The sequence below is a fragment of the Muscardinus avellanarius genome, assembly GCF_963383645.1.
Source record: "Muscardinus avellanarius genome assembly, chromosome: 13".
NCBI lineage: Eukaryota > Metazoa > Chordata > Mammalia > Rodentia > Gliridae > Muscardinus > Muscardinus avellanarius.
Window position 1 is genome coordinate 37335363 of NC_137799.1, and position 15882 is coordinate 37351244.

At 51.7% G+C, this 15882-nt stretch overlaps 1 protein-coding gene across 1 annotated transcript; it reads left to right on the forward strand.

Moving 5' to 3' along the window:
* Window positions 1-1752: 1752 nt before the first annotated feature.
* Window positions 1753-14483, forward strand: IGFBPL1 (insulin like growth factor binding protein like 1; the record flags this gene model as incomplete). Its single annotated transcript, XM_080708927.1, has 4 exons — window positions 1753-2197; window positions 10635-10744; window positions 11591-11707; window positions 14334-14483. 4 exons carry the CDS (start codon window positions 1753-1755, stop codon window positions 14481-14483), a joined length of 822 nt encoding a protein of 273 aa, XP_080565053.1.
* Between the last annotated feature and the right edge of the window lie 1399 nt (window positions 14484-15882).

Sequence of the window (15882 nt, forward strand, 5' to 3'; positions counted from 1 at the left end):
CCAGGACGAAATCTTCACAACAGAATGATTACTTCCTTAGGAGAGGTCCACAGACAGGCACAGCAGGCCAAAGGATGTGAACCCACTAAAAGACTCTTCCAGGCTGGGCATGGTGGTGTATGCCTGTAATCCCAACGCTTGACAGACTGAGACGGGGCTTGCAAAAAGTTCAAGGACAGCTTCAGCAAGGCCTTCAGCAACATAGCAAGACCCTATTTCAAAACAAAATATAAAAAAGGCTGGGTGGTATAGCTCAGAGGTGGAATGCCCCTGAGTTCAATCCCCAGTACCACAAATAAATAAATAAGTTTCTGTGACCATTCTCCAAGAACCCTCTTGTCCTGAGCCAGGTCTCCTTCTCTGAGACGTCCTCAGGTGCTCCTCCAGTGACAAGGCAGAGAAGCCCCCATAAAGCCTGGTCAGCACGTTTCTCCCTCTGTCAAGTCTCTTCACCTGGCTATACACCAGACCAGGACTCCCTTAGGGAAGGGGTGGGGTGCACAGAGCCGGGCTCCGAGAAGGCTTAGGAGGCTCCGTGAATAACCAGAAGAACCTGCATCTTTCCAACACACTTTTCTCACAAAGCCACAGGTACACTGACATCCCTGCACCAAGGCTTTTCAGATCATTGTTGGTAGTAATTAATCCCCACACTTGGAAGGCTGAGATGGGAGGATTTCGGAGCTCCTGTAATCCCAAAATTTGGGAGGCTAAGACAAGAGGATCAGAGGCTGGGGGCAGCCTCAGCAAATTAGTGAGATACTGTTTCTAAAAATAAAAGTACTGGCCAGAGGATGTAGTTTGGAGGTAGGCTACCCCTGAGTTTAATCCCCAGGCCCAAAGATAAAGAAGAGGAGGAGGAGGAGGAAGAAGAAACACACAGCCAATTAAACTGTGTTCCCATTGATTGTACAGAAGACTGGATTTCCTTTCAGATAAGAGGTGGGGAAACTATAAAATATAGAAAGTAAAAAAAAAAAAAAAAAAATCAAGCCAGGAGTGATGGCACACGCTTGTAATCCCAGAATTTGGGAGAGTGAAACAGGAGGATTGTGTGTTTGCGACCAGCCTCAGCTACTTAGTGAGACTCTGTTTCAAAATAAAGAATAAAAAATGAGGCTGGGTGTATGCTCCGAGGTAGAATGCCCCTGGGTTCCATCCCCATTACTAGGGGATAAAAAGGTAGAAAAATCAAATACAGAGTAATGTGTATAGCTCGTTATGTATGTGATTTAAAGTGAGGTGCTCATACAATAAAAAATGCTTTAATAGACATGGAAAATTCCTGGACCCATACCCCAGAACCTGACGCAAGGTGGCCTCTGTAAACCAGGCTGGGGGATTGGGATACGAGACAGGGGGAAACCCTTTCTCACTGTATCTATTTGTAAAATCTAAAATACCAAATATTATTTCATTTAAAAAAAAACTCTGAAAACCGCTGAATATAAAATAAAACAAAATAGCACACCCTTCTAGGAGGATTAAGGTTTGAAGCCAGCCTCGGATCTGAATCCCGGACTTCCAATCCTGGCTCTATCCTGGAGACCTCGGACAGATTCCGGCTCAGACGGGGTCTCGGTTTCCCCAAGATCCGGCCAGCCCTTGCAGAGGGTCCCGAGTTGCCTCTAGCTGGGGGGCGCCCCGTCGCGGGGCCCGGCCAATCAGCGGCCGCGGGGCGGGCGGGCGGTGGCGCTGCGCGCACCGGGCGGAGCGCGGAGCAGAGGCGCTCCTGCCGTCTCGGAGCTGGCCATGCCGCGCCTGCCGCCGCTCCTCGCGCTGCTGCTGCCGCTGCCGCTGCTGGCCCCCGGGCTCGGGCTCCGCGGCGCGGGGGGCTGGCGCCCCGAGTGCGGTCTGTGCCGGCCGGAGCTGTGTCCAGCGCCCGCGCTCTGCCCGGCGCCCGGGATCCCGGCGCACGACGAGTGCGGCTGCTGCGCGCGCTGCCTGGGCGCCGAGGGCGCGAGCTGCGGAGGCGCCGCGGGGGCGCGCTGCGGGCCCGGCCTGGTGTGCGCGAGCCGGGCCGCGGGGGCGGCGCCCGAGGGCACGGGGCTCTGCGTGTGCGCGCGGCGCGGCGCCGTCTGCGGCTCCGACGGCCGCTCCTACCCCAGTGTCTGCGCGCTGCGTCTGCGCGCCCGCCTCGAGCCCCGCGCGCGCCCGGGCCACCTGCACAAGGCGCACGACGGCCCCTGCGAGTTCGGTGAGTCCGGTTTCGGCCCCGGAGGATTCAGGCGGGTTGGGAGCGCCGGATCCTCCTGCACAGCGGTGGCCGGCGCTTCCTGGGCCTCAGTTTCCCCTTGGGGAGCCGTAGTTAGCATTTCGTCCGGTGCTCAGGGAGGCAGGGTGGGAAGCCACCACCTGCCCGCTACGTTACCAGGCTCGTGGGCGTGCCAGCCCCGGAGCTAGACGGGGTTTTCGTGAGTCGGATGCTTCTTTGGGTACTTAGTACCTGCTGGTGCCTTTGTGGGCAGGGTAGCATGTTTGCTCCTGGGAAACTGGGGTGAGGGGTCTCCATTGGGTCTGAGTTCCCAGGCTTGCACTAGATGAGTTGTTTGAAAGGAAAGATGGTGAGGATGCCAGTAGAGCAGGTGCTCCATATGGAACTCAGGAGTCACCAGGCCAGCCCACCAGGGCCCCGGGACGGGATGGAGCCCAGCAGAAGGTCCTGAGGGAGCTCCCACCTAGGACAGCTGAGAGTCTGTTGCCGTCCAAGGCACTCCCAGGTTTTGTGGGTCTAAGGTTCATGCAGTCGGGAGGGTCCTGCTTTAAGGGAAGCAATTGAGTCGCTAGATACTTAGAAACTTGGGCTTTCCTAACATCACAATACAGCCGTCCCTGGGTGCACTGTTGTCCGCCTCCTCTGTAATAATTTTTAAAAATCGAACAGAAATAAGCCGAAGTATTAGTGTACAGGGATGCCCAACAAAGAACTCTGCTGTGCTAGCCTGCTGTGCCTGAGGTTTTGGAGAACTGCCCCTGGAGAACTCTGCCTGGAGGGGGCAGTGGAGAGCCCAGGGTGGCTGAGCTAGCCTTGGCCTGAGGGTGGCTTGCCAGCTTCAGGCTTCTGGGGAGAAATTCTGGCCTGGGTCTGGAGACCAGGTCTGGGCTGAGCCTCAGCCTCAGTCAGTATAATGCCTTCAGCTTCCAGATGGAAGCTTGGGGGTTGGGTGAGGCTTTTCCTGGCCTTAAGAAGTATTATTCCCACTTTCACACCCAAGAATTCCAGGTGGATGTAGTCAATCAAGTCCAGGCTATCCGAAGGGTTGCTGGAGATGGGAAACAAAGACAGTGTGAAGGTGCTGAACTGAACCACCCCCATTGCTCAGCCAGGTCCCCACAGCTGTTCCTCCTGGGGGCTCCCAGTGGAGCGGGCTGGGGTGCCTCCGGGCTGCCGTGGGCTCCCTGGTGACCTTGAGCTGCTTATGCCCTCTCTTGCCATGCGAGCCCCTGTGGAGCCTGTGGAGGTCCCTTCCACCTTGAACTCTTGTCTCTGCCCCGCGGCACTTAAACGCCTCTTCCTTTCCTGTAGTTCCCATCACTCAGCTTTACGGTTTGCTTCCCTCAGCACTTCATTCACAGGCAGCTCTCTTTGTCTGCAGACAGGTAACAGTAACTTCACATTCAGGAGATGCAAGAAATGCTGACCAGGTCCCAGAATCTACCCGGTGCCGATGGTCTCAGATAATATCTCCCTAGAGTGGTATTCTGTTCCCAGGAGAAAGGCACCTTAAAGATATGTAGACCAAATTTGCTATTATGCAGAGGAGACTGAGACCCAGCAAGGGCAGGCCATTTGTCCAGGATGTCCAGTGAAGGCTGGCCAGCTCCCCGGTCCTGACACCTTGTCCAGTTTTCTTTCAGGACAGGACTTGATAGTATTAAGTCAGGCAGATGGTGGTTGCCATGGTTACCAAAGTAAGGACAGATGGCAGATGGAAACCCATACCCCTAATTCACTGAAAATTACCAAATGACAAGTAAATGTGACAACCCCTCGACTCTGATCTATGGGCTCTGAGGCCCACCGGGGGCTCGGGCCTGGGGAATAAAGATGTACTCCGGAGCAATTTAGAAACTGCGTTTCCTGACCTCATTAGTGACAGGCGTCAAGGCTCCGGAGCTCAGCTGTCCTTCCCTCCAGCTTTTGTGTCATCCAGTTCAGACCTGGCACGGTTTCCCTGTCTCCTCCTGTTCTGATGGCTTGGGCCTGTGTGGCCCCTGCCCTTGTGTCCTGGTAAGGAAGGAAGACATGGACAGGGTTTCCTAGCTGCTTGGCACCTCATTCAGGCTGCCCTAGAGCCATCTTTAATTCAGAAGACACGGCAGGAGCACTTTTTAACAATGCCCCTGGGGACCCCCCCCCCCCCCGCGCGTTGAAGTCAGAGCAGGGCTGTGCTGCCTGGAGAAAAGCACCCCTCCTCAGCTCCTTCCCCACTCCTTCAGTTCCGGAGTACCCTGACTTGAACAGAGTGAGGCCTCGGCAAGTATTAGTGAGACCCCTCCCTCCGAGAGGCGTGAGAAGCGGCTTTCAGATCGACATGCTGCCCTTTCTGCCACGGCTCTACATGCCCCAAACTACCTAATAATGACAGTGATCCTTTGATCGACACACATTGATTGAGGAATAATTCTTCACTGTTGGATGTCGCTTTTGCCCCCATCTTCTTATTTGATTTTTGCAAGTCCCCTGTGGAGGTCTCTCTTGCTCCCATTTAATAGAAGGGGAAACTGAGGCACGTGGAAGGGGAATCCCCAGAGCCACCTAGCTCTTATTCCCAGCCGAGATGGGAATGCAGCCCAGGTTTGCCTGGCTCTTTCTGATCCCTGCCATCCATCTCTAGCTTGTGGGGCAGTAAGCTTCCCCCAACCCCCGGCAGCTTCCCTGAGTTCTTTGAGATCCTGAATCTTAGAAAATCCACCTCGGTGGAAATTCCAGCTCAACTTCAAAACCTGAGGCCTCGTGTTACCAGGTAACCAGAGGAGGCAGCGAATGCCACTTTGTGAGAGGGACAAAGAAAGGGGCCTCGTGCTTCAAAGCCTTTCATGCTGCCAAGGGAGGGGATTTGAGGCACCGGCTGCAGGCAGCGGGATTAAGCTGTTTCTCCTTCCACATTGTCTTGTGACTATTAGCATAAATTACCGGGCCGCTCGGTGCGTAGATTATTAGTTGTGCCATTCTTAATACGAGCAGATGGGGTCCTGGGGGGGCGGGGGGGCTGAGTTTTGATATTCTTTCTTTCCCTAGCACCATTATCTTTAAAGAAATCTCAGAGGCATTTGGGAGGATCTTTTCATTCCAGCCATTAAGGACCCATTTAATTGATGGGGTAGGGAGACAGATCACCGCGCACTGTAATAATAATATTGATTCCTTTCATCTCTGCAGATCCACACAGTTAACGCAGTCGCATCCATTACCTCCCTGTGCTCGGGACGGCCTGGCAGCGGGTTCTGGCCTCATCTGTACAGAGGAGGAAATGGTTAGGGATTTGCCCAAGCCTGGGCGGGTGGCAGCTGGGCTCCAGCCATTTGAGTCTTTGGTACTAACTTTGCTCATCCACGGTGGTGCCTCCTGGACTCACTAGGTGACTGCCCCACGTTACCTGGCGGCTGGCTCTTTAATGGGCAGTTTGTGCCATCCCCTGTGCCCAGGGCAGTTGTAAGCAGGAGCAGAAGGAAACAGTATTTAGCCAGGGAGAGGGGAAGCTGGTACAACGCCCGGGCTCCCAGGGGCTGCCCTCCCTCCCTGAAGGCCGATTCTTCCAGGCCCGCGGAGGCTCTGGCAGCAGTGTGGCGAGGCTTGGCGCCATCACCAGAGGCCCGCAGGGGGTTGTGAGGAAGCCGGACACAGGAGAAGAGTCTGCCCCTGGGATTGCACAACTGGCCACCACATGGTCAGGTCCCTCCATAACAGACTTGTAAGGGCTCCCGGGGTCTTGCTACTCTTCCTTACGGCGGCTCAAAAGGGTTCGATGAGGAAGGATGGGCTCCTGTGCCCATTTCAAAGAAGAAGAAACTGAGGCCGCGTCACAGCACAGACAGGATTTGAAGAGGGGTTCCTCTGCCCCAGTTGGCACTGGTAGTGATTGAGCATCCCAGGGCCACACTCTTGGGGACAGTGGGGACCGGGGATGTCCTGATACTGTCAAGGACACATTGCGTGTATCAAGGGGCAGCTTCATAAGCACTGTTCTCTGGGGAATGATGTTTGGGCTGTTTTTTTTTGTTGTTTTTTTGTTTTTGTTTTTGGTGGTACTGGGGTTCCTGGAAGCCCTTCTACCTCCGGGCTACACTCCCAGACCTAATTTTACATTTTTATTTGGAAACAGCGTCTCCTAAGCCAGCGCGCGGCTGGCTTCGAACCTGTGTGATCCTCCTGTCTCTGCCTCCCAAGTGCGGGGATTACAAGCGTGCGCCACCACGCCCAGCTGTTTTGTTTTGTTTTGTTTTCCTCTGCAGAGAAAAAAATACAGGAAGGTCTGCTGACAAGGTTGACCTTTGGCTGGTGTCTGGAAACTTGGACTTCAGGAGGGTTCCACCATTCTCAAACTATACAGGTGCTTATGCCTGCAGTGGTTAGCTTTTTGTCACTTTGACAAAATATCTAAGGTGAGGAGGAAAGATTTGTTTTGACACATGGTTCTGGAGGCTCTGGTCCTAATCATCAGACTCATTTCTCTTTGAGCCTCTGGTGAGGGCAGCATATTTTAGCAGAAGCAAGTGGTAGAGCAAACTGCTCTCCTTGTTAGCCAGGAAGTCGGGAGGGGGAAAGAGGAGGAAGAGGAAAAGGAGGAGAAGGAGGAGAGAGGAAGAGAGAGGAGGAGAGGGGAAGATTCCAGGGTTCCACAGTTCTTGTCCAGGGCCCATCCCCAGTGACATAAGGACTTCCCACTGGGCCCTTCCTCCTAATGGTGCCACTCTGGGTGCCAAGCTTCTAACCTATCACCCTTGGGGGACACTCATCCAAACCATAGCAATGCCAGATGCCTGCTTTCTTTACAGGAATCTGAAATTTCCTGTCTGAGTAGCCCCCGGTAAAAATCCAGGGCACTGAGTCTCGTAATCTTCCTGGATACATGTATGGTTTCTCTTCATACCTGGACTCTGTGTGACTCCATCAGGAAAGACACTTTAGAGCTAATGCCTGGTCCACATACAACAGACTTTTCCCTCTGTTGATTTTGCTTTGTAACTTTTGCTGAAACAAATCATAGCCATGAGTACATCTCTGCTGAGTCCTCCCAGCAAACCTTTGAACCTGGGGATTGTCTTGTAACCCCCAGCACAGTCCCTAAAGAACCAGTCTATCCTTGTGGAATTGAGTCAATAGAGATAACAGATTTTACTTTAAAAAACAATGTGACCTGGATATGGTGGTACATGCCTATAATCCCAGTACGTGGGTGTCTGAGACGAGAAGATCACAGGTTTGAAGCCAGCCTCAACAACTTCTAGAGACTCTCAGCTATTTATTTATTTATTTATTTATTTATTTATTTATTGAGGGTCTGGGGATTGAACCCAGAGGCATTCGAACTCCAAGCTACACCCTCAGCCCTATTTTTTTATTCCTTATTTTGAAATGGTCTCACTAAGTTGCCGAGGGCCTCACTAAGTAGCTGAGGCTGTCCACGAACCGCGATCCTCAGGTCTCAGCCTCCCGAATGCTGGGACTACAAGTGTGCACCACCACGCCCGGCAACTCTTAGCAACTTAGTGAGACTCTTGGCAACTTAGTGAGACCCTGCTTCCAAATAAAAAATAAGAGATGTAGCTCAGAGGTAGACTGTCCCTGGGTTCGATCCCTAGTACCACCCAAACAAACAAACAAAATGACATAAATTTCATGGAACCAGGGGGTCTGGGTTGAGTCCCTGTACCTCTAAACCCTTTACCCTTCTGAGCCTTGGTTTTGTCATCTGTAAAATGGGGGTTGAAGCCCCTACCTGGCAGAGCTGATGTGAGGACCAAGGGGTACTGTATGTGGAGGGTCTTCTAAGGAAAAGGCAAGATGCCCTTAGCACAGTGAGTAAGAAGAGCTTGGGTTCTGGAGCTGGATTTCTGGGTACATCGACTCCCCCCACCCTTCAAGGCCAGGTAACCCTGGGCAGCTCCCCCAAATGGTAGCTGGTGAGATTCCTGGAAAAATAAACAGGTCAGTGCAGCTGAGCACTGAGGAGTGCCCGGCACACAGCAAGACTGATAGCCAGTGGTCAGTACCATTGTTACTATTACTAGGTCTGTTATTGACTGTGCAGAGCTGTCATGGACAAAAATGCTTTAGATTTAAAATCAGATATGTTAAGAACAGATCATTACAATAAAGCACAGCATGGAAATGCTCTGAAATGAATGAACTGGATCTCGGCTATGGAGGTAGTTAGGAGACTGCGCGCATGTGCCATCACTTAGAGCTGCACAGAATTGCACTAGATGCAAGTGTATAAGTAAATAAACAGATAAATAGCTAAACCCCTTCAACACTGAAAACAGGGGGCTCTTTTGTAAGAAGAAATGGTCCTTCCTGCCACAAAATCAGTGGCAAGACAGTCTTTCCAGGACAGTCTTTCTTAGTTTTAGTTATTGAAGAGAGGGAAACGTGCAGAGAGAGAAAGGAAATGTGATTTACTGGTTTATTCATTTAAGCCTGGAAGGGAGTGATGAAATCTCATTTAAAATTTATGACTTGACATGAACGGAAGTGAAACTGCAGGTGATTGAGCGTCCCTCTGGACCCCGCCACAGGCCCTGGAATAAGAGGCGGTTCTGATGTTCCCTCCTTGAGCTCGGGCTCCGGAGGAGGCAGCATCGCTGTGCCTGCCTGGCTGAGGAGGTGCTAGCGGGAGGATGTGAATAAATTAGCCTCTGTCGCTGCAGATGGGGCTCCTTTGTAGCCGCTGGCAATGTTGGAAGTCTAGAGGCTTGGTTCCTTGGGGTGTTGGCCATGCTCTGGGATGGGGGTGGGGGGATGGTCCTTTGAAGGGAAGTCAGGTGGGCACTAAAGGAGTGGGCTGGTCAGGTGTGGGGGGTGGGGAGGGGGGTCTGTATTCAGCTCACTGGAGAGGCTGTGGGCTGCAGGGGGCAGCCCTGGGACCAACAGGTGGCAGTTAGGGAGAGGCAGGTTGTGGTTCCAGGTAAGGATGGGCTTTCTTACCAGCAGAGCCCTCCAAGGATGGGAGGCTCAGGCTCCATAGGTAATAAACTCTCTGTCACTGGAGCAGAGGCAGGATGAACACATCGCACAGGGTTAGGCATAGGATCCTGGGGAGCTGGAACACTCCATTTTGAGACTTCACAGCTCTAAAACAATTTCCCAGAGATTTTTTTTTTTTTTTTTGTACTGGGGATTGAACCCAGGGGCATTCTGCCTCAGAGCTAGCTACACTCCATCCCTCATTTTTATTCTTTAGTTTGAAACAGGGTCTCACTAAGTAGCGGAGGCTGGCTGTGAACCTGTTATTCTCCTGTCTCAGCCTCCCAAGTACTGGGATTACAAGTGTGTTCCACCACTCAGGGCTCCCAGAGATTGTTTTGTTTTTGTTTTGGGTGCTGGCTTGACAGGGTCAGCTTCCCACTGTGCCTAGAGGGGCCAAACCGATCTCTTTCCTGTATACCTTGCCACTCTGCCTTAGGGGGTGACCCAACCCTGTCTCTCACCCCCTGCCTTCCTTCTCCATCCAGTTTTTTTGTTTGTTTGTTTATTTGTTTGTTTGTTTGTTTTGCAGTACTAGAGATGGAATCCAGGACCATTCTACCTCCAAGCTATACCCTCAGCCCTATTTTTTATTCTTTACTTTTAAACAGGGTCTCACTAAGTTGCCTAGGACCTCACTAAGTAACTGAGGCTGTCTGCAAACCTTGATCCTCATGTCTCAACCTCCCAAATGCTGGAATTACGTGTGCGCCACCAAGCCTGGATCCTTTTTCTCCTCTTTTATTGTAGGTGTGCCCCCTAAGGCAGGCCTGTGGAGAGCAACAGAACTGGCCCTGCGTCACCAGGAAAATCCCCAGGAGTTCCAGCCTCCTTGAGTCTTTTTGGTTTGGGTTGGTTCTTTGGCCCTGGGAAGTGAACCCAGAGGCTTCCGAAGGTCCAGGCCTGCACTGCCCTTTGTGGTGGGGAGGAATGGGTGGAGCTCTGGAGTTTGGGCTTCACTGAAGCACTGGAGAAAGGAGGCGGAGACACCGCTGCAGTGATCCCAGGGCTCAGCTCCAGGTGCCGGGAGCTGCTCTGCACAGTATTCTTCTTTGAAATAGAAGCAGAAAACCTGTCAGAAGTCTCTGCCTTTGGAGACATGACACAGCTCTCTGGGAGTCTGTTGCATTGTTCTGTAGCTGAACCATAAGCATTTGGCAGCCAGGGGCCTGGAGGGGGCCCAGGGAGGAGCTTACTAAGACCCCAGCTCTGCCACTGACCTTGAGAAGTACCTGTCCTCTGTGGACCCCTGCTTTCCTAGTGGTAAAGCAGCAGCAAGTCAAGAGACCAGCAGGCACCCTCCGGGGTCTGCAGAGCCTCGGTCTGCATCCCTCTGTGCAGCTCAGGGCAGGGCTCCCAGTGGGCCCTTGGCAGGCAGGACATGTTGGAGGTGGAGTGCTTGGACCTGCCAGGGTAAAAGGTGTGTTCCCTTGTTGTCTTCTAGCTCCCGTGATCCTCATGCCGCCCCGGAGTGTTCACAACATCACCGGGGCACAAGTGTACCTGTCCTGTGAGGTGAAGGCGGTGCCCACCCCAGTCATCACCTGGAGGAAGGTATTTCCAATGGTGTGGGGTGTGTGTGTGTGTGTGTGTGTGTGTGTGTGTGTGTGTGTGTGTATACAATCATGGATAAGACAGAGACATAGAAGCAGCCAGGCACAGATTTGGGTGGTATGCTTGTATGTATAATTTTATACGTGGGCTAGAGAAAGATGCCTTATATATGACTTCTCTGTCCCAGCACTTCTACCCAGAGCTCTCACCAGAGGGGCTTGCAGCTCCCTCAGCCACCCGCGTGCCCAGAAAGTTCTGCTTATCACTCAGCCTGCATCAGCTGCCAGGACCCAAGAGTCTGTGTCCACCATGAAGCCGAGTTGTAGACAGACTCAGCTAGCAGCAGAAGACCCAGTCCTACTCCAAACCCAGACCTTCCGAAAGCCAGTCACATCTGTGTCCCCTCTGCTCAGCGTCCCTGACAAGAGCAGAGACATTCCCACTGCTTCCCCCCATCCTGGCCATGTTAGCACCCTCACCGTCCAGCAGGGGGTGGTGTGTACATGCTCTTTGTGGGTTTTTTGTTTGGTTGGTTGGTTTTTACTGGTCTGGGGATGGAACCCGGAGGCATTTGACCTCCGAGCTACACCCCTGCCCTATTTTTTTATTCTTTATTTTGAAACGGTCTCACTGAGTTGTGAAGGGCCTCACCAGGTAGCTGAGGCTGTCCGCGAACCGCCATCCTCAGGTCTCAGCCTCCTGAATGCTGGGATTAAAAGCTATTGATTAGGAATGAGCAGGTTGGGTCAGGGAGAGGATGGGGACTGTGAGGGGCACTGTGGGGTGATCTCTATCCAGAAACACTTTCTCTGAGTTGCTCATGGGTGGTTTCTCTGTCCTCTCTAGGTCACACGTTCACTTGAGGGTACTGAGGTGCTAGAGGACTTGCCTGGGGACCACATCAACATAGCTGTCCAGGTGCGAGGTGGCCCTTCCATCCACGAGGCCACGGCCTGGATCTTGGTGAGTGTTAGGACTGTAGGATGTTACTGACTGATGCTCAGGAAGCATGCTTTGTCTTTCTGTAACTCGTTAGCACTCTGCAGAGCTGCTCCTGTCCATTTCTCATGGGTTCCTCCAGCAGCTATGAGGCAGGCAGGGCAGATTGTTTATCTCTTGAGAACATCGGGGATCTATTGCATTGGCCCCAAAAGACTTCTATGTCCAAATGCTTGGAGTCTGTGGATATGTGTCTTACACAGCTAGGGGGATTAAGCCAATTTAAGATATGGAGAGTAACTAGGGCCAGTAGTACATGCCTGAAATCCCAGCTACTCAGGAGGCTGAGGCAGGGGCATCGCAGGCTTGAGGCCAGCCTCAGCAACTTAGACCCTGTCTCAAAATAAAATAAAATAAGTAGCTTAGGGGTAGAGTGTTTGCTTAGCATGTGCAAGGCCTAGGCTCAATCCCAAGCACTTAAAACCAGATTGAGAGAATAACCTAAATTATCTAGGTGGGTAATTTATAGGTGAGTCTTTATTTTTTTTATTTTTTTGGTGGTACTGGGGTATGGAATCCAAAGGCTTTTTACCTCTGGTCTATACCCTCAGCCCTATTTTATATTTTATTTGAAAACAAGGTCTCACTAAGTTGCTGAGAGCCTCACTAAGTAGCCGAGGCTGGCTTCGTACCTGTATGATCCTCCTTTCTCAGCCTCCCAAGTGCAGGGATTACAAACATGGGCCACCACGCCCAGCTTTTAGGTGAGTCTTTATATGAGGACTCAGAAAAGTCCGAGGCAGGGTGCTGTGATGCATTGGGATGGGATGTGAAGTCCCCGCCCGTCATTGCTCGTGTTGGAGTTGGGGAAAGGGGCCAAGCCAAGGAGCACTGATGTCCTCTAGAAGCCAAGGAAAGGAAACAGATTGTCCCCTAGAACCTTAGGAATGCTGCCCAACAGCTCAATTTGAGCTCACTGGGGCCCATGTAGGTTTCTAACCTCCAGAACTATAGATGAAAAATGTGTGTTGTTTTAAGCCACTAAGTTTAGGACAGTTTATTGTAGCCGCCATAAGAAACGAATACACTGCTGGGCATGGCTGTACATGCTTGTAATCTCAGGATTTGGTAGGCTAAAACAGGAGGACTGCAGGTTTGTGGCCAGCCTCAGCTACTTAGTGAGGTCCTCTGCAACTTAGTAAAACCTTGTTTCAAAATAAAGAATAAAAAATAGGGCTGGGGGTATAGTGTGGAGGTAGAATGCCCCTGGGTTCTGTCTCTAGTAACACACACACACACACACACACACACACACACACACACACACACATACACACAGTAATACACTAAGCCAGGCATGGTGGCACATGCCTATAATCCTAGTACTTGGGGGGCTGAGATAGGAGGATTACAAATTCAAGAACAGCTTCTACAATGTAGCAAGTTTCTCAGCAACCTAGTGAGACCCTGTTTCAAAAAAAATTTTTTTTTTTTTTTTTTTGGTGGTACTGGGGTTCCTGGAAACCCTTCTACCTCCAGGCTACACTCCCAGACCTATTTTTATATGTTTTATTTGGAAACAGGGTCTCTTAAGCCAGTGAGACTGGCTTCAAACTTGCATGATCCTCCTGTCTCCGCCTCCCAAGCACAGGGATTGCAAGCGTGCGCCATCACGCTCGGCAACAACAAATTTTTAAAAAGGGCTGGGTATATAGTTTGGATGTAGAATGCCCCTGGGTTCAATCCTCAGCACCACGAAAGGAAAGAAAAGAAAGGAAAGGAAGGGAAAGAAAGGAGAGAGGGAAGGAGGGAGGGAAAAAACAAACCTGCCTAAGACCACATGGCTGAAATAGAGAGAAGAGACACATTAAAGTCCTCCTCCAGGGCTCTCTCGGGCCACACAGCATTTTTGCTACGATGATGGAATGCCACATGTTTGGAAGGCTGAGGGTATGAGGAGCCAGAGCTCCCTGTTGGGCGTCGGTATCCCTCTCTGAGCCTCAGTTTCTTGTGACCCTAACAGCCTGTGACTTCCCTGTGAGCCGCCAGATAGTGAGGCTGATAACACTCACCCTTCACCCCTGATTGTGGGAGTTCAGAATGACATGGCCCTCAGAGCCCCCAGAGAAGCGAGCCGGCCATGTTTGTGAGCACCTGGGACGCCGCACAGCTCCGGGAGGTTCGCCGAGGCCTCTTCACCCAGCTGAGGGACTTGGAATGCAGTTGGGCCTGTGGCTTTTTCAAATCAAGCACATTCCTTCATTTTTGTACAAGAAAAAAATGGGAGAAAGGTTATCTCTGGTGGTATTCCGTAAAGGCTTCCCCCGCGGGGAGTACTTTGTGCGTCCTTTGGTCAGTAGATTTTTGTTCTTTTAGTTTGCTGTATATTCCTTATAATCTATTTCTGCCATTGTCAGTAGAAGGACCAGGCAGATCATCATAAAAGGCAAAAACTCAGAGGAATCATGGAAACCAGAGTCACAATAGGAAGCGTCCACGTCGCTCCTTGGTGGCCAAGGCAAGAAGAGAGACAGGGCGTTTGTCTCATTCTGGGAGGAGCAAGTTTTCAGAAGTATCATTAAGAACAAAATAAGGAAGTAATTTTTCTCTGCTTTATACGACTATTTAAATATACCTGTTGTATTTCTAGATCAACCCCCTGAAAAAGGAAGACGAAGGAGCGTACCAGTGCCACGCAGCCAACGTGGTCGGGGAGGCCCAGTCCCAGGGCACGGTGACCGTCCTAGAGCTGAATCGATACAAAAGCCCTCACTCCCCAGAGCCAAGCGGCCGCCTGTGATGGAGTAACGTACGACTCTAACACATCTCAGTGTTTCTACCCCCGTGTCTCAAGAGATTCGTGTGGCTCTCTTAAGGTGTCATAAAGAAAAGAAAAAAGCGGAGGAGAGCAGGGCCCTGTGCAGATTGGCAGGTGGAGCTCCAGTTTTCTTGAAGTTTCTCGGCAGGTAGAGTCAGCAGCTGTGAACAGGATGGGTGTCCATAAGATATATTAAAAAAAAAAAAACAGTGGCATTTTTCTGTTTTTGAGACTGGAGGAAATATTTTTCCAGGCCCAAGGGGTGGAACAGACAATGCTGTTGCAGCATCCGGTAGAAACTTTCCCGAGAGGAGTCACTGTGCCCTTCCTGGGACATTTCCTTGCGGGCAGCCTGCCGGCTCTGGCCCTGCCTCAGGGCACTCTGCACAGTCTGCCGCTGAGCAGTGCAGGGCAGGGTCCCTGCATCTCCTCTGGCCAGGTATCCCACAGGTGACAGCTGGACCTGCGCCTGTCCCCTGCCCACAGGTGACTATGAACTTGGGAAACAGATCATTTTACTCACCAGCATCACGGCCCCACGCCCAAGCAGGTCCGCAGCCACAGACATTTTTCTCCTGCTCCTGTCCCATGTCACTGCCATGGGATGTGTCTTCTCATCCAGGAGCCAGCTGGAGGAGCAGCCCGCTCTATATGAAATAGGTCCAGGCTGTGAGCAAGAGGCTGAGCCCAGCCCACTATCTCATTTAAAGCTTCTACTCAGATGTGATGTCCTGCTGACAATGGTGTCTGCTGCCGACAGTCCAGTGAAAAGTGCAAGTCACACAGCCTCCCCCGGTGTGGGTGGAGTGGGCGATATCCACGGCTCTCACTGGAGACAAGGGGCGGGCTTGCGTGGGCCTCTTGGGGGATGGGAGGGTCAGTGGTGAACAGGCACCATCCCCAAGGCCGACCCATGAGCTTTTAACAGAGCAGCAAAAATTAGAGACAAGTATGAGAGAGTTTCTTAAAAGCAGAAGGATTGTGCTCCGCTTTCACTCACACATTGCAAGGCCACCACTATTGCATCTGTTCTGTGTGCAAGGCCTCACATCAGGTCCCAGAAAGACGAAAAGTGAATGTCGCTTTGGTAGCAGGAATACAGTGGTAAGAGAAGAAGGGTGGTGTGTGGGTTTTAGGCAGGAGAAGCATCTTAGAATGGGGGAAAACAGAGCAAGATGTTGCTGAGGGAGTGGCATGTGGGCTCAAGGCTGGTGTCTGTGGGTGGTTTGAGATCCTAGACCCAGGGAGGAAAATATGGAAGTGTGAAACCATGAAGAAGGAATTCAGCACAGAGTTGGGAAATCAGGTCTTGAAGTTGCCTTCCTGATACCTGACTCTTGTGTTTGTTTTAGATAGCTATCTATAATAGGTTATGTGTTAC